Below are 23,999 nucleotides of genomic sequence, written 5' to 3' on the forward strand. Positions count from 1 at the left end.
TTTGACCATTTTTGTGGTTGTGAATCCTAACATAAAGACTTTGCTTAGCCTTTTCTGATTCTTTATTTTGTGTTCTTTTTGCAGCCAGATTAGCTGCATACCCAACTGTTTCTTATCAGGCTTCATACATCTGATGAGTTTGAAAGCAGTTTTATTACTACCTTTATGCTTTTGGCATATGGGAATTAGACCTTTTTTGTTTTGTCCAATTTACATGGAACTTACCTAATTTTTCCATTTTCTTTGGCTGATTTCCATGTTTTCAATAGCATCTTATTTGCAGGTGTCCTCTGTGCCCTTATATTTACACATAAACTTGGTTTTGAAAAGCAGGACTACTGGGAATGTGAAGAGATTAAAGGAAAAAAAAGAAAGCTTTTGAATTTTCAATAAACTTTTGAGTTTTTTTCTCTGTAGGATCTGTAAGCTTCCTTCTGACCTCCAAGCTTTTTATCCTTTTAACTGTCTTCTAATTTTAACGTAATTCCTCCTTGTTAAGTCTACCTCTGTGATGTTATTTTTAAAAATCCCTTTCCTGTGCCTTATAAAGAAATTTCATTTCATACTGCTAATGGTATCTCCAACTGCTTTGTACACTGTTTAGAAGTGTTACCGCTCGTCTTTAAGTATTCAACCTAATTGCTTTGAGTAATAATTGGAAAAATTTATACTCTGCATGTCTCAAAAATATACTTAATATTTTAAACCTTCTTTTTTCATCTTTTCGGTGTTGCATATTATTTTACAGCTTTTACTACTTAGAATTTGTTATTAATGTGATTGTTGAGTGACCTAGAATAGGGTATTAATTGCGGGTTTTTTCTGTTTGGTCATGAACTCCCCCAGTAGACAACAAGGCAGATCTGTTACAGTTGATTGCTTTATCTTAACCGACTCATGCTTCCGTCAATATTGGTTGCCACTCTTCTGCAGAAACCCATTATGGCACTATATACAACCTTATCAGCATCATGCTGATTATCTTCCTTTTGCTCTGTTTGGAACACCCGCTAAATCCGCGAGTAAATGTAAATTTGCCTACTGCAAACCTGAGATGCCTGGGAACTGTATGGAGACACATCATGTGCACAGCCTGGACTTCATTCATCGAGCTCTGCTTGCCTGGGTTACTCTCCTCGCCGCCAGGCTGCTCTCCCCTCGCCCCTGCCCACCGCGCTAGCCCCCGTTCCCTTCGGCCAGGCCGCCTTGGACGCCTCCCAGCGCCGCCGGCGCGGTGCCCCTGCGGCCCGCGGCCGCCTCCCCGCGGCTGGCCTTCCTCCTCTGCGCCGAGCTCCCGCCGCCCCGGCCAGTCCCGGGTCCCCGCTCCCAGCAGCAGGTGGCAACAGCGGCCCGCAACAGCGGGAGCTCCGCGGCCCAGCTCCGCGGGAAGCGGCCGTGCGCTGGCAGCACGGGGTCGGACGCCCTTCCGCTCTAGCTGGCGGGCAAGGCGCTTGAAATTGTGGCTTCACGCCACGTTACCACTGAACATCCTCGCTTAAAATTGATTCTGAGGGTAAGGAAGAAGAAGGATGATGCAAAGAAGGGAGAGCGACTTGTTTGCTACCGTATGTGATAGATAGGGTAAGAAAGCGCAGGGGAAACAGTGGTTTTCTACTGCAAAAACCGAGCAACGTTTTATCTGAGAATTTTCTGTTTCTCATGTTGGAGCTATTGTGTTGCTGTTCTGTTATGTGTCGCTTTATGACGCACCTAGGTTTCTCCTACTTTTTTCTCTTCTTCTTGTGATCTCTAGATAATAAAAGACCAAGGTTATTTCTGTTGTTCTACAGTTTCACAGAAAACTCCCCAAGCAATACATATTGTAGTCTATTTCTGGTTTTAGTGGATTTGCAATTACTTTAACTACCTGGAGACAAAATATATCTCAGTGGTATTGAACTGAAGCAATATAAAGTGCCTCCTGTAATCTTAAAGTCCTGAGTAGGTTGAATCCAGTCATGACATTAAATTAAATGCATATAGTTGAATGAAACCAAATTAAATTTGGTTTGGTTTTGTTTTGTTTCCCTTACAATGTATATATTTTGATTTTCCAGATATCCAGGTGTTTGGGTTTCTCATAGTCCTAGCCCTTATTTCCTTATTAGTAACAGCTTTTGAGAAACACTTTTGAGTGTGAAAAAAGATGGAATTTGAACCATTATTACGCATCTTTCTGCCCCCAGTTATCACAGTGTTGTGATTTGAATTAGTAAAGCTGTGTCATCTGTTATCTTCCTAGCCAAAAATATTTTTTGCACTATTTTCATAATCCCACCATACTTAGAACATGGACTAACTATCACAAGGTCATTGCCTAATTTTCTTTGCATCTGTAGCTCTTTAATATTGTAACTTCAGAATAGTTGGTGAAAGGCTTAACGTGCATTAGTAAGTTAAATCCCTGGTGTTTATCCAGACATGAGACTGAGCAGACACATAGAATATCAAACTACATCTAAACTACTCTCTGCTGTGCCAAAAATAAAATTTTAATTTGACTTGGAGGGAAAATTGAGAGGATGTAATTTTATTTCAGTGAGGTGCTAACATCTTACAGAGGGAAAGGGAAATTTGCTTTTGAAAGGAAACCTCTCAAAGATTTTGTGATTGTAATTCTTGAGTAAGAAAATTTGTATTTTGATTTGTGACAGCAACATTGATTGTACGCAATTACAGACAAGTGGGGACTTGCTTTGCCTGATTTCTGAATCTCTGTAAGTTTCCATATAGTATTTTCTAACTTGCTGTACTACTATGGATACTGGCATCATCGTGCATAACTGCCTAGCTTGAACCATAATCAAGGAAAGCTTGTTTCTGAATGATTGCACTTGTCTTCATGGCTAAAAGAACTTGCAGTACTTTCTGTAAACCATCAAAAGGCAGTAACATTCCATGCAGTCTATCTAAAATAATTAAGGCTTGTTGATGTTAGAGAAGACTAGTAGAAAACTTGAGAGACTCGTCAAAGGGCAAAAATGCGGCTCAACACTAAATTTTTAGACCAAGCATTCTAAGCATTTAGTCTGTCTTCTAAATAATGCAAGTCACATAATAATGCTTGGTGATTTCTGCCTCAACTATCAGTCTGTATAAATTCAACCATTTTAGCAGTATAAATGATCTTGAGTTCCAGCTGAAATTTTGACCTCTCAACCTTTCATTTTCTTTGAAGTCACTGATAGTTTTGCCTTTGGCTTTGGTGAGTATGGGATTTCATACAAATACTGTAAGTGGTGGTGAAGTCAATGTATCCCATGAAACATTGTTCAAAAAGTTAATTTCCCTCACTTTAAAAATATTCTTTTCATAGTTAATTTGTCAGATTAACTTACAGATAACTTCCATTCTTTCCTGCTTTTGGTCTGTGAGATTACAGAGCCATCTACTTTTGGATATCTTCTCATTCAGGTATGTGTAAGAACTGTAACCAAGTTGCTTCTGAACTTTATTTTGTAGTAAGCCAAATAGAACAAATAATTCAATAAAAAGACAAATCTTTTAGGTTATTCTGCTGTTTCTTTGTTTGTCTCTGATATTCCACTAGCTATATCTCTAGTCCAAAAATTGTTTTGACTTCTAGTTGCTCCTTGAGAGACAAGGAATGTTACGTTAGTCATTGGTCATGATAACTGTGATGAAGACAGGTCTTTGGGTGAGTTTGAGTCTGCTCAGGAAAGATAACTCTTCTATTAGTGTTGCCACATTGACTTCACTGAGAATTAATAACTGTTTTTAATATCTTTCTTTTTTATGTTGGTAAAGATATATTTAGTTCCAGTAAGTGAGAGCAGATTCCTGTGGAAGCTCAAGATACCAGAAAGAATATGGTAGTGTTTCACAAGCCATTACATTTCAGAGCTATGAATCAGACATTTAACTCATTTAGTGTTGACACTTAGAATACATACACTGAATTACTTAAATTGCAACTGGAGCTCTATTAACTATATACTAACTGTAGGTAAATTGTGAGAGCACAAATGTGAAGATCCCAAGTTAGATGCCTAATGTAAAGAATATATTTATTGGAAAAAAGCTCTGAGATTTGGTATCTATGTTGTTAACTTTACCAAATAAATATGCAAAGTGCTATATAGATGTATAAAACTGTTACAGCCTTGCAGACATTATGAGGGACAAATTGTGGTCACCTCATCTCAAACAAATATAATAGCAAAAAAATCAAAAGGTTCAATGGTGGGTTAAAATAACGTTTAAAGAGTGGAATGTGTTTAAGGAAGTGGGAAGACTGGGGACTGTTCAGAGCTGCTCAAGGTCACAGAGTAAGGTAGGTTCAGAGATCTCATTCAAAAAATTAGTGTTGTTCTCTTGATTATAATATTAGAATAAGCGATAAATTATTCTTGCAATAGTTGGAATGATTTGAACTTAACTTTATTCTTGAGTTTGCATTACTTTAAACCTGGGTTTCATCTTTTCCAGTGAACTACTGAATGATTCCAAATGAACCTTGTGCTCCTCCTCTCGCTACTTTTGTCGTTTAAAATTAACTCCCTAAAGCATGAAAGGAAAAGCTTATCCTTTTGCTTCTGAGTCTGGGCTTCTTGGAGTTAGCCATGGCTTTGTTTACTTCTAGCTGCTTTAATGAAAATAGATAAGATGAAATTAAACCAAAAGCCAGAAAATTTTAATTCTGTAAATATCTCCAAGTAATTGAAAGTCACAATTTGTTTGAAGCCTGAAGGCCTGCTTGTATTCCAAACAAGTCTTGCTAACTTCTTCCAGCTGCAAAGTTTGACTTGTGTACATTCTTTGGCTTTCACAGTTTCACTATCACTTTTGCCACAATTAGCCTGTGGAACTCCTAGACATAATGTCATTGAAATTGAGACTGAAAAACATTAGGGCCTATATAGATCTAAAGGAAAAGAAAACAAAGGAAACCTGAATTTCATGTTACTTAACTCATGAATAAAAAGATATAAATCATATAGGATTGATACGCAATGTCAGATTTACTGTTTATGTGCCTTGCAGATATGTTTGTATGGGCTTTTTTTTATAACATGCACTATAGATAACATACTGTCATATAAATATCCCAAAAATATATTCCTCAGATATTTTGTTTAAAGCAGTCTCCCCAGCAGAATTGATATACCTGATAATATGACAAGTTTCCTTTTGAGAACCTCCAAACAGGATGCCTGTAGCATGCCATGCTACCTTAACCAGAAAGTGAAAAATCTTAGTACAAGCCGAGATTGAAGTAAAAGCCAATGGCATTGGGTTTTTTTATAACAGTAATTTCATTTTCCATAACAGAATTTCTTATATATAGAAGAAATCTATATGCCAATAATTACTTTTCTATTAAATTATTGCTTTTGAAACACTTTCAAAAATACATTTAAAGGATAGGAAGTTTTCCTAGAGAATAGCAACTCCCTACTGTAAGCATGAAGTACAACTGCTGTTTTTAAAAAATAAGTCTTACACCTTTTGCATTTGTGTCTTATGCTAAGCATTAAGTAGCATTTTGGGAGTTAGCACGGCAAACCTTTCCACTTTACTGAAAATCTTGAGTCCTGCCCGTCAGTCTTTGCTTTTCAAATTCACTCCCCAAAGAGCAGCCCCTGGCAGGTTCATTGAGACTTTTTGCTCCTCTGTGCACTCCAGTTTAAAATAAGCATAATCTGGTTAAACGCCAGTCTTTCCTAACCTTCCTATATCTCACACCCATGTTTTTTTCACCCACCAAATTCAAACAAATCTTATCTAAACAATTGAGATAAGCATTAAAGTACTCTCTATAGTCAAATCAGCAAGCCTCTCAAAACCAGAACTGAAATACAATCTCTCTAAATTAAACAGTCTACAGTGACAATCATGTTTGTATTTAAACATTTTATTCTGAAAGGATTACAGCACTGGCCTCTTTTTTTTTTTTTTCCTGCCTAGACAAGAAGGCGACATACTGAGTCAAACGAAATATGTTTGTTCTCTAAGAACTGAACTTGCATGCTTTTTATAAACAAACTATATAGGTGTATGAAGTGAGACTTCATATAATCAGTAACTGCTGTCCTTAACATAGTAGGAAATAGTTTGAAATATATATAATAGAACTGTTTATATTAACTATGTATAGCCATGTATAAAATCTAGTTATATATTTTGAGGGTGTGTGTATATATATATTTGCGTATAGAAAAAAAGGCTCTGTTGATACACTTTTATTGCTATATATTAGAGATACAGCATTAGGGAAAGGGAATGCTAAGAGAAAATGTCTTAAAAATTGAATTGTGTTTATAAGAGAAGAATCAGTTCAAAAAGCAATATTAAAGATTCACAGTTGGTGAATGGTTTCCTACTTCAGTTACTTCAAATTTTGCAAATGCATATTCTTGCTTAATTGATTCCTACTACTTCCCAGAAATTTGGGTTGTACGTCCTTTAAAAACAATCTGATGTAATAGCCAAGTTTAATCCATGGCTTGTGCTTTAAAATGTTGTATACTGTTCTGGTTTCTTACACAAACTTTAGATCAAGGTGAATTACTGCCACTGTGCAAGCAGTTCCAAGTGCTGTTTCTTGCCTCTGATCCATGCCGTATGTACTTTTGTTGAAGATGTTTTTAGATATTTGGACATGAATGTGTGTCATCAAATTTTGAACTACAGTTGCTTGAAAATGTTTCAGAAGATTGAATGTTTTTTAATGCTACAGTTTTGCCACAAAATTCAGAGACTCTTTACGTATAGGTTGTTATTTGTTTCTATATAATAAGGATACAAGTTCTTAGTGATAACCAAGCCCGTTTTTGTTGCAAGACTTTTCAGCTTGGAGTAATATTCCTGGGGTATAAGTTTTTTAAGTATTAACATGGAGCGCAATTATCTGGAGATGAAAGTTAGGAAAAAGTACCATGGAATTTGTAATCTCTCAGTATTTTATAATCTTGAGTATTAGAGCCACAGAATGGGCATAACAGCTGAGAAAGCCCCAGATCTGTGCCCCATGCAGAAATGCATGATTAGAAAACCATGCCTATCTTCTGTAGAAGTAGGAGGTCCTTCATTCAGCAAAGAATTGTTTTGCCTTTGTAATTTTCTGAAGTGACTGTCTCTTCATGCCATTCGACAGAGGGGATGTGAAGTCTTGCAAAGACTTTTGTTTGCTCCCTAGAGAAAGAGAGCAAACATAAAAGTGAAGAGGCAAAAATATGCAGGAGGCAAAAAGGCGTGGCGTCTTCGAGTGATACTGCTTGTTTTATGACGAGTCGTGGAGAAATCAGTTTTGGTGGAAATCAGCATGAAGAACTTGAATGGTTTGCTTGTTTGTGAAGTGTGGATTGGTTCAGGATTCCTCTCACAAATTTTACATGATTTTTCTTCAGCTACTGCTTTTTTTTCTGAGTAGTTAAACTGTAATATGTTATCAGTCAAGTAGGATTTGGAAATTGCTCGGTCAGTTTTTAGAGAGACAGTACTGCTTCTAGGCGTTCTCAAGAAGTGAACACTTGCTTTTAGGTGGAGTCTAGAGACAGCAAAGCTTAAGCAGCATGTTTGGAAAGGCCAGAAAAATGGAGCATCATTTGAAACCTGCCCTGAGAAATTGAAAGGTATAAGACCAAGATTTAGACTTTGGCCTTTTTTTATTTTAAAAGAAAATTCCAAGGTTCAGACTTGTAAACAGAATGGTTTCCAAGCATTGGGTAGCTGTAGGAAGATAAATTTTCTCTAACAGTTTACGTAAGTGGTAATGTTGGTAGATTTAAATTCATAGTCTCAGGTGAGTGTAGATTTACTGTGTCTAAGTTGCCTGTCAGTTTTGGTTTAGTGGTGGCTGGTAGTTCACATGCTTCCAGATATCTGAATAATGATCTGCCTTACAAAAACCCCCAACCTTACAGCAACTTCCTTTTACAGTCTTCCTGAGAATACACGGTGCATTCTCCAACTCCCTGCTGGTGTTTTCTCATGCATTTCTTCTTCAGGATTATATTTGCTGGGAAAGACTTTGATCTCATTGGTGGCGTGGTTACACACTGTGTTCCCCTGAAGACCTGTAGATGGTGGTTATTTACTGTGTTGGGTCCTTTGGAATTGTTTGGTGCCTTTTTTTTTTTTTTTTAATTGTGACTGTGTTGGCTTTTATGTATGTGGGAAAATGTCTTTTGTCAGACTTAAACTGAATATAGTGTGTGTTTCACACTAATCTTAGGGGTTTTTTGGCAGCAATATTATTCTTCTGTCAGGTGAAGCGTGCCTAGTCAGACTTGTAAATTCATTGATATTATTAGTACCAGGCTTTTTATCTCTCTGCATATTTTTTACCACCCTTTCAGTTTGAAACTAGTACCTAAGTTGGCTTTGTTAGTGTAAGTTTGTTGTAATTTATTTTTTTATTCAATTTATTTTGTAGAATTTATGTAGAATGTAGAATTTATTTTGTATTCTGTAGTTGCATAAGAAAGACATAATTTCTGTCCCAAAGATACCAATAGAAATTTCCATGTGGCTTGTGACAAAAAAAAGAGAATAATAGGAAAGTTTAAGACCAGCAAGAGGTTGTAGCTTCATTTTGGCTACAAATTTTTCAAAATATCTTTCTCCTCCTCTATCCTTTGTAGAGTCAAGCAACTCTTTGAGATTGCTCTTCAGCCCTCTTTTTTAGTGGGTGGATTTTCTGAAATCACCTATTTACTGCTTGCTTAACAAAACCTCCCCAAAACAAGTTTTGTAGTTCCTTCGATTTTCATCTGTGCATATTTGTGTATCTATCTATATATCTTTGGTTTAAATTTGATTTAATTGTATCCACATATGTGTGTATATTCACACAACTATATGTATGTACATTAAGTAATTATATAGTGTTAGGTCTTGAAACTGGTGCTGACTTGCCTATTTTATTGGCAGCAGTGACAATAAGGATGCCAGAGAACAACAGAACTAGGGAATATTGAAGGTACAACCAAATGCCCGCGTCTGACATGATTAAAAGAGAATTGTTTCTATTAGGGTAAAAGCCAATAGATATTCTTCACTGCTGGGTTATGAACGTATCAGGCTGGATAACGTCCTGGCTATTAAAGATCATTTTGTAGTAGTCAAGACCAGGAAATGGCAATGTCAGATTTGAAAAAAAAAAAATACAAAACCACAAACAAAGAATTTTCTGAAATAGTGACATGGATGGAAATATCCAGCAACTGCCAGACTATTATAAACCCTTCTTCATATATTTGCATCAAACTATACTGAAATTGTAGGACAGCTCAAAGTATTTTCATATAAAGAAATTAATGTTTGTCTGTGTTTTCCATCCTCATTTTGTCACCACATATGGAATCCTTCGGTTAGATATTTATATAGTGATTCTAATTGTAGGGAGGGACATGTTCAGCTAGTAAGCTTGTCTGCATGAGGAAACATGATTGCTTTTTTATCAGTTCAAGTTGTCTAGTTAATAGAATTAAATATTCAACAGTTGTGATTTATTTTGCCCACTGTTATGTTCTGCATGATAATGCTGCAGTACTGCCAAGGAACAGAAGCTCATCTCCTGATTACTTAGAGTGAGGGGAGCAAGCTTGTGGTGAACATTGAAAAATCCTAGCTGGATGACAGAGTGCTATTTATGAACATAGACATCTTTTGATTAAATATATAGAAATATATTTGTCTTGGAAGGGGGGGATTTGAAACATATGTACTAGTATCTATTTTCTCCAAGTTCTTGTTTCAAAGTGATTTGTTTTAAGCAGCTCCCTGAAGTATGTACACTTTTCCGCATACCTATTTTGTTGAAAGTACACAGACCTGGCACCATTGTGTTTGCCAGGCGTTCTCTTATCTCCTGTAAGCATTTAAACAAAAGTGTTCTATTGCTCCCTGAGTAATCCACTGGTGATCTTAACATTGAGCAAAAGTCAGAGCAGGAACTTATGTCATATTTCTTAGTGCAGGAGTAGACAGTCTCTGGAAGGAAGGGGAGAGGGGAGGAGCAACTCAAAATAAATAGTTGAAGGGTTGTGAGTGTGTTCATATATGAAAACATTGCATAAGCATAAGAATTCTGAAACTTAGGGATAATACAAACGTGAGTTTCATAATATAACCTGATTTTAATAAAGCTGCTTATATATAGGCTTTGACATATGTGTTTTCTTAAAGTAGAGCTCACAAAACAATCTAGACTCAGATTCTATTTGCATGTTAGTCTCCAGTTCTACAAGCTAAATTTGGCATCTAAGCATGTAAATAGTCGTATTGAGAAACAGGGATCATTAAATCCAACATACAGTACAGTACCTTGTTGAGAAGGCATCTTTTAAGTCTCTGTTGCAACAATTACTACACTTGGGTAGAGGGAAGGTATTTTAAAATATCCCAAATAATTAGCAGCAGATTTTTGCGTGTGTCACCCCCTCTAAACCAAACCAAAACAAAAAAGATGTTGCTTCCTGAAGCTTTGACTGTTACATTGCCACGATCTTTCAGATTCTCTTACTTTCTGGTAAGACAAAAAATCAGAGAAAAAAGAAATTCTAATAATATTTTGAAAATTAAAGGATTTCCTAACTATTTTTTGTTGCAGTCCTATAAGTTAACTTCGTGTCCTCATTAGAGGTACAGTTTGGCCTGCTTAGTTTAATCAAGATCAATACTTCTTTGTTTATAGTTTTCTTATACTGTAACTAAAACTGTGTCTCAGGGCTGGAAAGAGGAAACATGATGAATCCCAGACTCAGAGTGGTATCTCTAAAGGCTTTAGAGCAATCAGAAACATATGAGGTTGAATTATATGGCCTACGGTCTTCAGACATATACACAGAATTTCTCTGTGACAGTTGAGGACATAAAGTAAACTAGTACTGGGCTTCTATCACTGATCATTGTTACAATTTCTAGATTTGTCTTCCCTGGATTATCCTCTTTATTGTACAAGTGCACACATATAATTGCAGAGCCCATTGCAAAAAAAAAACCCAACTGAAGTGCAAAATAGGAGAAAGACATATACTGTGATAAAAATTATTACTATCATGTATGTTCTAATACCACATTCTAAATTTCTTTCAAGATTTAAAGTCTGGATGAGGAAAGCTGGATTTAGCTGGCTTTTAAATAAACAGCTAATGTGCTTGCAAAAACATGTAAGAGCAAGCCTGGAAAGTACTATGTTTAAAATAATTCTGTGTATCAGCTGAGGAAAATTCTTCATTAGTTTGCACAAACATTTCCTATGCCTCATGAAATGTTTGTAATAGAAATGAGGAGTCAGAATTGTGTTCCTAAAAGTATACCCCTCTTTATGATAATTTTTATCCAGGTTAGGTATTGGAAATCAAACTGTCTTTGCTGATAACTGGGTTTTTTATGCTGAAAATGTATAGTATGTGTGTGGTGCCAGAATTGGTTGGGAACAGGAAAAGCATATTTTGTATCTGTGTTAAATGTGTCGGCTTAGTGCACAGAAGACTTGACCCTTGTCAGGTGTTTCAAAGTTAACTGGCTGACTTATGGATTAATCAGTTTAAGACTGAAGCCAACCAGTGACAGGAGTGAGCTTTGTTGTGTGAGTGTGTGTGTGGCTGTGGTGCAGATTTACAAATTTTTATAATGCTTTCAGTCGGACCGTGAAAGCCTGCTGTAAAGCTTATCTCTCATCTCTGGCTATGGCCATACTCGTGGGATCATGTTTGTGTGTTTGGGGGAAGGGAGATGAATTCCTTAACACTTGACACCTGGCTCTACCAGGTTGCTAGCCCATAGTCATAGGAACAGCACTATTCAAGGCATTAATAAAGTTAAAACCTTTAAGCTGTATGACCAGTAGGTCCTAAAAAGTACTGCTAGGTATTGTGCTCAGTCTTTCTTTCAAATAGGGATTCTTATCTTGACAAGTAATTTTTTTTTCTTTTGTCTTTTTTATAGCTGTTGTGAACCTGGACAACTCTGTGGTTGACCTAGAGACCCTTCAAGCCCTGTATGAGAACGTGAGTAATCAAAGGAAGTCCATATGATGAGGAATACTGTAGGTCCACATGAAAGTATTTTTTGTTTGCATCAGTAGTATTCAGAAAGCTTGTAGAACATATCCTATTTTGAAGTGACTATTTTCCTCAAAGCAACTAAAATAATAAGTATTTATATTATATTAACTGCCACCGTATGTTTTATATAGTGCATACATTTGTGGGTGGGCAGTCTTTGGTCTGCAGTCCTTGCGCTCCAGGTCCTTGGCTTCATTTCATATCTTCTCTAATATAACTATTCAACCATACTAACATAAGCTGATGAATTGTGGTGGGTTACCCCTGTGTGGATGCCATGTGCTTACCAAAGCTGTCCCTTAACTGTACAACACAGAGAAAATAATAATGAAAGGCTGATGGGCCAAGATAAGGACTGAGAGATCACTTAGCAATTATAATCATGGCAAAAAAATTCACTGTAGCAGGGGAATCTCTGCTCTGGCACCTTGAGCACGTCTTTCCCCTTCTTTACTGACCCTAGTGTCTGCAGAGTTGTTTCATGTATTCTCACCTTTCTCTCATGGCCCCATTTGCTATTATGCAGTTTCTTCCCACCCCTCCACTTCTTAAATATGTTATCATGAAGGCTCTACTATCATTGATGATTGGCTTACTCTTGGCCAGTGGCATATCCATTTTGGAGTTGTTGGCATTTGCTCTATTTGACATAAAAGAAACTTCTTATGGAGCTTCTTATGGAAGGCACCCATGTAGCACTCCCTGCTACCAAAATTTTGTCATACAAATGCAATACATCAATTAAAAAAAAAAAGTTTTAATAACAGCAATCATTCTATTTGTGACACTACAGCTTTTCACAGAATCACAGAATGGTGGGAATTGGAAGGGGCTCCTAAAGATCATCTAGTCCACCCCCAGTTGCTTGAGCAAGTCCACCTAGATCAGATCACTCAGGAATGTGTCCAGGTAGGTTTTGAAAACCTTCAGAAAAGGAAACTCCACACCTTTCCCGGGGAACCTGTGCCAGTGCTCCATCACCCTTGTAGTAAAATAGTTTTTTCTTAAGTTTAAATGGAACTTCTTGTGTTCCAGCTATTGTCCTTTACGTCTTGTCCTATCACTGGACACTACAGAAAAAAGTGTTGCCCCATTCCCTTGATATGCACCTTTCAAATACTTAAAAGTACTAACAAGGTTTTCTCTCAGTCTCTTATCCAAGCTGAACAGTCCCAGATTCCACAGCCTTTCCTCATAAGAAAGATGCTCCAGTCCCTTGATCATCTTGGTGATCTTGTGCTGGACTCTCTCCAGAAGTTCTTTGTCCCTCTTGAACTGGGGAGCCCAAAACTCGATACAGTACTCCAGACGAGGCCTTACCAGGGCAGAGTAGAGGGGGAGCACAACCTCCCTTAACCTGCTGGCCACACTCTTCTTGATGCATCCCAGGATGCCATTGGCTTTCTTGGCCACGAGGGCACATTACTGGCTCATGTTTAATTTATTATCAACCAGGACTCTCTCTACAGAGGTACTCTCCAGAAGGCTTTTATTTATTGTTATTTCAGTGATTCCTCAAAAAATAATTTCAGCTCTTTGAAAGGAAAATAGTTGCTCTAAGTTAATCTAATAAAAACCAGTATAAAATGCTAGGAGCTTCATAAATGTCTAGTACTAATCATCAGAAAGTGTTTAACCACTAGGTATGCAAAATCAGAGATTCGGAGTATACTGAGGCTTGTTCTAAAACTATACAAAGCCAGTCACTTGCAAAATTTGAAAAAGTGGATTCTAGAAGCACATTTCTGCCTTCAGCTGAAGCCCATGAGCATTATCTGATTCTCTGAGTCTACTGCTAGCATACATGGACGTCTAGATAGACATCTCTGGCAAGAGCAAAGAGGCTTTCTATTTGCCCTCCAAAGAACCTCAAAATATGAAACATAACAACATGTATTGCTCAGGAAGGACAGGCCAACAAGGTGAGGAGGTGAAGTTGCTCTCTATATGAGGGAGCAATTAATGTGTACTGAACTCTGCCTGGGGGGGGATGAAGGACAGGTTGAGTGCCTACGGATGAAAATTAAGGGGCAGGGTAATGTAGGTGATACTGTTGTTAAGAGTTTGCTACAGGCTACCTGATCAGGAGGAGGATGTGGATGAGGCCTTCTACAAACAACTGAGAGCAGCCTCATAGTCACAATCCCTGGTCCGCATGGAGAACTTCAGCCTCCCTGATATTTGCTGACAAAGCCACACAGACAAGCACACACAGTCCAGGAGGTTCCTACAGGATATTGACAACAACTTCCTGTCACAGGTGATTGAGGAACCAATGAGGAGAGGTGTGCTGCTGGAGCTTGTGCTGACAAATAAGGAGAGTCTGGTTGAAGATGTGAAGGTTGGAGGCAAACTTGGCTGCAGTGATCGGGATATGATAGAGTTCAAGATCCTTTGTGGAAGAGGCAGGACAAGAGGCAGGAAGAGGCAAGACTGTGACCATGGATTTCAGGCGAGACGACTTTGGCCTCTTCAAAGACCTACTTGGATGGATCTCATGGGATAAGATCCTAGAAGGCAGAAGTGCCCACGACAGCTGCTTGATCTTCAAATGCCACTTCCTCCAAGCCCAGGACCAGCGTGTCCCCACATGTAGGAAAGCAGGAAAAGGAGGCAGGAGGCCTCCATGGATAAGCAGGGATCTGCTGGGACAACTCAGGGAAAAAACAGCCATCTCTGAGAGATGGAAACAGGGTCTGATTTCTTGGGAAGAGTATAGGAACATTGCCAGAGCATGCAGGGGTGCAACCAGGAAGGCTAGAGCCCTTCTAGAATTAAACCTAGCCAGGAAAGTTAAGAAAAATATGAAGGGGTTTTTCAGGTACATCAGCTGCAAAAGGAAGATTAGGGACAGTATGAGCCTGCTGCTGAACACAGAGGGTGCACTGGTGACTGAGGATGCAGAGAAGGCTGAGCTACTGAATATTTTCTTTGCTTCAGTCTTTAGAGCCAAGGCTGACTCTCGGAAAGCCCAGTCCAGCAAGGACAGTAGGATGGCCTGGACAACAGAGGACTTGCCCTGGGTGGAAGAGAGAGAGGTTAAAGACTTTTGGCCAAGCTTAAGACTCATAAGTCAATGGGTCCTGATGGGATATATCCTAGAGTGCTGAGGGAGCTGGCTGATGTGGTTACTAAGCCTCTGTCCATCATTTTTGGGCAATCATGGAGGACAGGCGAGGTGCCTGAGGACTGGAGAAAGGCCAATGTCACTCCAGTCTTCAAAAAGGGCAGGAAGGTACAGGCCAGTCAGCCTCACCTCCATCCCTGGAAAGGTGATGGAATAACTCATCCTGAATGTCATAACTAAACATATGAAGCAAAAGATGGTTATCAGGGGAGTTAATATGGCTTCACCAAGGCAAAATCCTGCTTGACCAACCTTTTAGCCTTCTACAAGGCTGGCTAGATGAGGGGAGAGCAGTGGATGTCATCTGCTTTGACTTTAAAAAGGCTTTTGACCCTTTTATCCCATCACATCCTCATCAGAAAGCTCAGATAGTATGGTTTGGACGAGTGGATGGAGAGGTGGATCAAGAGCTGGCTGAATGACAGAGCCCAGAGGGTGGTGATCAATGGCACAGAACTGAGTTGGAGGCCAGTAGAGTTCCACAGGGATCGGTTCAACATCTTCATCAATGACCTGTGTTGTAACAGTGCAAGCTATATTCATTCAAAGATGTAGAGAATCTAGGTAACGCACATGCAGAGAGGTACACGGGCAACATAGTACAACCAACAGAGTTGACTCAAAGTCACCCTTCCTTTGCTAGCTACTTCCTTATATGCTGCTTCCGCCCATGTGATCACCCAGAGCCCAATTGATTAACTTGCAACACCTGTTTCTGATAATTGGAAGTAGCTTGCCAGCTGCATTAACTTGTCCCTACCATCTTTATTCAAGCTGGCTGGTCCAAGCCACATTTGTGCCTACAATTCCCCCCTTTTTCTTTTTGGACCAGCCAGCCTTCAGCAACACATTTAAAAATTAAAGGTACATGAAGAAAACATAAATATTTTTACCCATGGCTGTGAGTTTACAACAAAAGGTCAATAACAGCTACATCGCTGAACAATATAATACAGAAATCCATAAACTCAAAATAAACATAATCTGATATATGTTGCTAGGAGGGACGCATACTGGCAAGAAGGGATGAGTTCTCTGTAACTCCACTGATATTTGTGTTTCCTGAATGTAGTTTCAGACTTTTCTTCAACTTCTTTAGCATGCTGATCTGTGAGCATTATCTGCAAGATGGAACTGTAGAAAACACACTATTTTTGCTTTCAAGTTTCCAGTGTCTGTCTTTTTAAGTTCTTCTATTCTTTTAATGCGATACAAATTGCTCGAGGAATTTATAGCAACATGTATGGTGCCACGGTTGACAGGGTTTACATTTTAATAGGGTGATAGATTGGGGGTGGATCACTTGGTTCTGTCCAAGAACCAAGAATGTTTTTTCCATTGGTCTTACAGTCATTAAGTCCTTTCGGTTGAGGTGGCTTGATCCATTTTGCTGGAATCCACTTTGGACCTTGATCTGTATTGACACAAGCATAGCCTCTTCCCCATGTTAACAGATCTGCAGGTCCTTGCCACTCTCCAGTAACAGGATTCGTATACCAAACTTTAGATTTATCAGTAAAACCAAATCCTGACTCATTTGGGCAAAGTGTGTTAATGCCGGTGATTTTTTCTGGTTTGCCACAATTCTGAGATGATTCATTGTATAAAGAGCTTTCATCAGTCTGTCTTGAGGGCTCACCCTCTCTTCCCCCGTTTTTTGTTTTTTCTAGCAGTCCTTTTAAGGTTTGATGTGTACATTCAATAATGGCTTGACCGGTCGAATTTCCAGGGATTCCAGTAGTATGTTTGACACCCCATAAGTTCAGAAACTTACGTGTTCTACTGGCTGTGTATCCCGAGTCATTATCAGTTTTTATCTCTTGTGGAACACCAAGGACTGCAAAGCAACTCCTCCACTGTCTTATGACGTCTCGAGCACTGTCGCTCGTTAAGGCTGTGGCCCAAACCATGGCTCAATAGGTATCAATGGTGACATATATTTGTTTAAATTGTGCAAAGGGAGCATAGACAGTTATATCCGATTGCCATATTCCTAATGGTGCCAGACCCCTGGGATTGACTCCTACTCCTAGGTCGATTTGATTCTGGCATGCAGGACATGTGAAAACAATAGCCTGAGTGTCCGATATGGTCAGGTCAAACTGATTTGCTGGCATTTTCGCACTTTGGTGAAAAAAATCGTGTGATCTTCGGGCTTGAGAAAATTTGTCAATTATTGGTCCCATAGGTATCAATAAAGGAGCTGCTACTATCTTGTCAACAATTTCATTGCCAACTGATAGGCCATCTTTTAAGCCCAAATGGCTTCGAATACGTCCAATATAATAAGCAGTTTGACGTTCATTTATCTGATGCCAGAGCCATAGAAATAAGTTATTGAGATTCTGATTAGACATCTGTTTTAACAACGCTCTCTCTAATGGAGTGACAGCATTGACCACATATAGGGAATCAGAGATGATGTTTAATGGGGCGTCTGGCCATTTCTCGAAAGTTTTAACTACAGCCATCAGCTCCAATAGTTGAACTGAACTGCCTGAGGAGTGAACAGTTAGGTTTTGCCATTTTCCATTCTCCCACCAAACCACTCCTGCTTTGGCTTGGATCAGTAAAAACAGTCAGGCCTTTAATAGGTACTGCTGATCTCAACGGCCTGTCTTCCATTTGAAATTTAACAGAAAACAATTTACGGACCAGATAATGATTATTTATAGTTCCTGAATATGACAATAAGGCCCACTGTAATTCATCAGATTGTTGCAGTGCCCAGTTCAAGAACTCATCTGTGAGACGAACGAAAATGACGTCTGCCTCAATCCCTGCTATTTCCAACAGACGTTTCCTGGCCTTAACTATTATTTTTGCAATAGCTTTTAGTCTTGTGGTAATTGTTTTTTGCAAATTATATGGCAGAAACATCCACTCCAAGATCATCTATGAGTCTTTCTCTACTGAATCCCATTGCATCAAGACTGCCATTACATGATGGTTTTGACCATGAATGTTAATTGACAAGTCAGGATCATATCGATGACTGTAGTTATTGACTATCTTGTTTCCTATCTTTTCTATTGCTTTTATTTGATGCCGGGACAGTTTTCACGCACTGTCAGCCTCTACTGAGCCCTTTAACAAAGGCATTAGTGGCACAAGATCCTCATTCATGATACCACATATGGTTCGTATCCATTGGATATCACCTATTAGCTTTTGAACGTCTGTTAAATTAGCAATTTCTGTTTTAATTGCCACCTTCTGAGGATAAACACACACACTAGTGATAATATTACCTAAATATTTCCAAGAGGCGTGCATTTGTACCTTTTCTGGCACAATCACAAACCTGGAGATGCTCAACTGTCACTTCACTTCTTATAGAATCTGCTGCTGGTCCAGGTCTTTTCTTGCAATCAGGATATCATCCATATAATGGTAAAATAAAACATCAGGGTATTTTTTGCGCAGAGGTGCCAGTGCCCAAGCAACATAAGTTTAACAAATAGTTGGTGAGTTCTTCATTCCCTGAGGTAAAACAGTCCATTGGTATCGTTTTGCCAGCTCTTGTTTGTTAATGGATGGTACTGTAAAAGCAAAATTCACACTGTCATTCTCATGTAGAGGAATTGTGAAAAAACAGTTCTTTAGGTCAATCACCAATAGGGGCCATTCTTTTAGAAGCATTGCAGGAGAGAGTAATCCTGGCTGTAAAGCACCCATATCCTGCATCACTGCATTAAAAGCTCTTAAATCGTTTAACAGCCTCCATTTCCCTGATTTTTTAGGGATAGTAAAAATGGATGTATTTCGTGGACTAGTGGATGGCTTAATATGACCTTTTTCTAGTTCATTTACTCATTCATGAATCTAGGCGAGCTTTTCTTTGCTTAGCGGCCATTCATCAATCCAAACTGGTTTATCTGTGAGCCAGGTTAACTTCAGGATTGGTCGCCCATCAATGGCCGCCACTAAAAATTTTCATTTGACAAAAGAAATCCCAATTGGTGTAAGGCGTCTCTACCTAAAAGCCAAACTGAAGTGTTCATTACATAGAGTTTAATTTGTACACATCTATTCTCTTTGTCCTATATCCATACTGAAATCAGATCTCTGCTAATTTTTGTCATCTGTATGCCTCCTACTCCCACAACAGGGGTGTCTAAATTCTCTAAAGGCCAGCTTTTTGGCCAATAGGATAACAGAACAATGGTAACGTCTGCTCCCGTATCCAGTAATGTATTGTACCCAACCATGTGTTCACCATTTGGATATTGGAATACAACTCTCTTGAGTGGGCTTTCCCTATGAAAGTGGCATTGCCGGTCTTACCTCAGGTACTCCAGTGGATCCAAACCCACCATCTCGACGCTTATGACTACCTGCAAATGGAACTTTAGCCCTGAAAGGAACTAATTGAGTTATTTTAGTTCCTTTAGGTATATAAACTGGTGGCTGCAAAATAGCTTCATGGAGTCAGGCTTGTACCTGAGGGTCAGCAAACGGTCCTTTTCCTAACATCATATCCGCTGTGACAACTGGCTGCGGATCTTCCTGCTGTAAGTCCGTATTTTCTACTACTGCCACATCAACTCTTTTTTCCCATTCAGACTCCCATAGTAATACCTGAGTGGGCTTCAGGAAGGTTTCTGCTAGCTTCTGGCAGTCAAATGGAGTCATTAGTCCACTGGTGAAAATATGATCTAATAAAGTTTGAACGTATGCGTCCTGGTTTAGCAAGGAGCAGATTTTGCTTGGTAACGGGGGGAGCGGGTTGCAGTGAAGACCTGGTAAAGAGTTTTTGGATTCTCCCCCAGCTCCTGCTTCAAAGCCACCTCCAGCCCAGCTGGGCCAATCTGGCGCCTCTGCCATCACTATTTAGGGACGGGAATTTGAAGTGCTGGCAGGAGTTGTAAGAGTGATACAAGATGGAGGTGACCACGCGGACCCTTCAGCCAGAGAAGGAGGAATGAAGGAGAAGCAGTAGACCAGAGACCCCTCTGCAAGCTGTAGCGAGAATGCAGGCTGTACCACTTCAACCTATGGAGGGCCATGGCAGGACTGAGCGTGGCAGGACAGCAGCTCCGTGTGAGTGAGCTCAGACAGGCGAGGGACTGTGTGGGGAGACGGCCATGGCACAGGCCGTGTTGGAGAGCCTGCGCGCCGCAGAGCAGCCCCACACGAGAGGCAGAGAGGAGCTGCAGCCTTTGGAATAAGTGCGCGTCGGAGCAGCCCGTGCAGGGCTGCTGTGTGTGTGAGGTACCCCACGGACTTTCAGGGAGGACTGGTGCAGAGTTGATCGGTCCTGAGGAGGGACAAATGGCAGAAGCTACCCAGAATAGACTGACTGAAACCCCCACTCCCTGCACCCCCCCCCCCCCGCCCCGAGCATTTTCTTGGGGGGAGAAAGGAGATAAAAACATGGGGATCAGGGCTCTGAGCCCAGGAAGAGGGCAGGTGTGGCAAGAAGGTGTTCTTAAAGGGCTGGTTGGACTCTTCATTGTTGTATTACTCTGTGTTGTTTTATTTTGGTTATTCTTGGGGGTTTTAAGTTTATGTTTTAGTTGATGTTGCATTGAATTATTTTCTGTTTTCTTCCCCAAGCTGAGCAGCCTGGTCTGTTTTGTCCTGAACCTTAAGCAGCAATTGAGCTCTCCCTGCCCTTTGGCAATTCTCAGCCTCTTCAGTACTTGAGGCTAATCGTGGTCTTTTGTTCCCTGATGGGCCTAAACCAAGACCGGATGGATGGGTCAAGCCATATTGCATAATCCATTTCAACAGCTGATTAGCTGTTGCTTTTGGCTTTTCCATCAGTTCCTCCAAGTGGGCCAAAGTCTGTTTTATATCTTCTCCATGCCTTATTAATTCTTCCTGTAACAATTGTCTTTGTTGATCTTTCCCTTCACTAGATGTTGGGGGTGATGATGGAAGAGGAATACACTCGGGGGTTGATGAGCTCAGGGGCAATGGCAGATCCGTAGTATTGTGGGCAAAGCATACCTTTCGTTCTCTGCCAGGTACTCCTTCAGGCCTGGCAGCAGGATGGGATTGGGGCAGGACGGAGAAGGGTGGGTGGGAGGAGAGGAGAAACAATACATGCATTCGGCTCCTGGAACGGTGCTCTAGGGGGTTCCAGGGGGGATGGGCTCACATCCATACGCTCCTCCTCTAGAATTGGAGCTGAGGGTACTATGACATTATCACCTCCGAAGAATCTCTTAGTATTTTCTTCTAGAGGTGGAGCCAATGGCACTATAAAGTCACCACCTCCAAAGAACCTTTTAGCATCTACTGGGAACACAGATGGTATAGCATTTTCTGCGTTCACGGCAGCAGCTGTAGCCCACTCAGCTTCTAGCTGTTGTAGAATGGATGATACTAGTTTACACAGGCCAATAGCATTATTCAACGTGTCTCCTAGATTTTGCCAATGTCTCATTTCACATACTTCCTGTGGGGAGATGAAGAAACCTACTTCCTGTCCCCATCTTACAAGTCTTAACAAAGAGGATATGCTGGAGGTTGTCAATAGGGTTTTCTTCTTTGCTCATCATCTTTCCCATGATACCAGTTTCATCGGGTCACTTGCCTTTTCCAACAGGAATCCAGGCGATTTTCTGCCAAGGGTTCCTAATCCAACAAATTCGGCTGATCACGTCAGGGTCACCAAATGTTGTAGCAGTGCAAGCAATATTCATTCAAAGATGTAGAGAATCTAGGTAATGCACATGTAGAGAGGTACACAGGCAACATAGTACAACCAACAGAGTTGACTCAAAGCCACCCTTCCTTTGCTAGGTACTTCCTTATATGCTGCTTCTGCCCATGTGATCACCCAGGGCCCAATTGATTAACTTGCAACACCTGTTTCTGATAATTGGAAGTAGCTTGCCAGCTGCATTAACTTGTCCCTACCATCTTTATTCAAGCTGGCTGGTCCAAGCCACATTTGTGCCTACAGACCTGGATAAAGGGGACAGAGTGTACCCTCAGCAAGTTGACTGATGATGCCAAACTGGGAGATCTGGTTGATTCACCAGAAGGCTGTGCTGCTATTCAGCGGGATCCTAACTGGCTGACAGTTGGACAGAAAAAAAACTCATGAGATTCAACAAGGACAAGTGCAGAGTCCTGCATCTGGGAAGGAGCAACCCTATGCACCAGTACAGGCTGGGGATTGAACTGCTGGAGAGCAGCTCTGTGGAGAGAGACCTGAGAGTCCTGGTTGACAATAAACTAAACCTGAGCCAGCAATGTGCCCTCATGGCCAAGAAGGCCAATGGCATCCTGGGATGCATCAAGAAGAGTGTGGCCAGTGGGTTGAGGGAGATTCTGCCCTCTCTACCCTAGTGAGGCCTCATCTGGAGTATGAGTCATCTTGAGCTCCCCAGCTGAAGAGGGACAGAGAACTTCTGGAGAGAGTCCAGTGCAGGGCCAGTAAGATGATCAAGGGACTGGAGCATCTTCCTTAGGAGGAAAGACTGTGGGAACTGGGGCTGTTTATTCTAGAGAAGAGGACACTGAGGGAGAATCTCATTAATATTTGCAAGTATATAAATGGTGAATGTCAGGAGGTTGGGGCATGTCTTTTTTCTATGGTATCTAGCCACAGAACAAGGGATAATTGGATGAAGCTGGAACACAGAAAGTTCCATTTAAACATAAGAAAAAATTGGAATAGATGACAGAGCACAAGCTGCCCAGGGAGGATGTGGAGTCTCCTTCCTTGGAAGTCTTCAAGACCCGCCTGGATGTGTTGCTGTGCAACCTCATCTAGGTAAAACTGCTTCTGCACGGGGGTTGGACTAGATGCTCTCTAAAGGTCCCCTCCAACACCTACCATTCTGTGACTATAATTCTATGGTAAAGTGCACATCACAGAATGGCTTTGAAGGTCACAGAATGGCTTTGAAGGCCAATATATGCTACTGTATTGGATTTTCTGTTCCACTCATGTTGTAATTTTTAGAATGTTAATTGCTTTTACATCTTCTGGGGCTTTAGACACTAAGTTTTTATGGCCTATTTTGGAATTATTTGTTTCTTTATGGAATTTTTCATAAATAATCCACCTTTTAACCTGAAGAGAGAGACAATAAACTCCAGTGCACTCTATAGAAAAACCAAAAAGGTAAAGAAAATTAAAACAAAAAATCTGACAAGACGTAGGAAACACTTCTACTCTTATTTCATCCTTGAAAAACTAGTTTACTCAACACTGCTCAGGAAAATAATGTTTAAATGGAAAACCTATTCTAACTCCTGCTAAATCTTTGTACTTTTAAATGTCTCTCATCCATATGTCACAGCATTTCTGGTTCAGCTTGTTTTTTTTTTTTTTTTTATATTATTTTTAATTTGTCCTCTAACACAGTACAATTATCTCTCATTCCATACATTCTTTAGCATGTAAAAAATTAATTTTATGTACTGCATAGGCATGATAGTGAGAGATTGTGTTGTTGAAAGTATGGAATAGATACTGCCCTCATGATCTGTTTTTGCATATCTCTTTTTTGTAGTGCATGAGACCATTTTATTTTGATTTTAAAAGATATTCCTCCTATGTGCCTAATGTACTAATACAGAACTTCTCAAACGCTTTCTTAATGTCATCTCTGAAATACTTCAGTGTAATGGATTATCTGTAAATTTGCAGTCCATAGAAATAACCAAATGCCATTGTGTTCTTTTTGTCATTACTTTCACAAATTACAGAAAATGTCTAGGAAATATTGTCCTGATTGAGGAAAACATCATATGCTAATCTCAGGAAAGACTTAAAAATTTGGAATGAGAGTATTTTGTTTTGCCTGGAGCAGAAGACAGATTACTCCAACATTCTTTGCTTGGGTAAAAGGGAAAAAAACCCTCCTTCATAA

The 23,999-nt window shown here is 39.9% G+C and overlaps 1 protein-coding gene across 1 annotated transcript in view; it reads left to right on the forward strand.

The window, feature by feature from the left end:
* The window catches only part of FMN2 (formin 2), a 162,061-nt gene that overhangs the window by 70,694 nt on the left and 67,368 nt on the right, over positions 1 to 23,999 (forward strand). The window contains exon 9 of the mRNA XM_061989984.1: positions 11,917 to 11,978. Within this exon, the coding sequence (XP_061845968.1) occupies positions 11,917 to 11,978 (62 nt within the window). The remainder of the gene's footprint in view (positions 1 to 11,916; positions 11,979 to 23,999) is intronic.

Source organism: Colius striatus, chromosome 2, assembly GCF_028858725.1.
Source record: "Colius striatus isolate bColStr4 chromosome 2, bColStr4.1.hap1, whole genome shotgun sequence".
Lineage (NCBI taxonomy): Eukaryota > Metazoa > Chordata > Aves > Coliiformes > Coliidae > Colius > Colius striatus.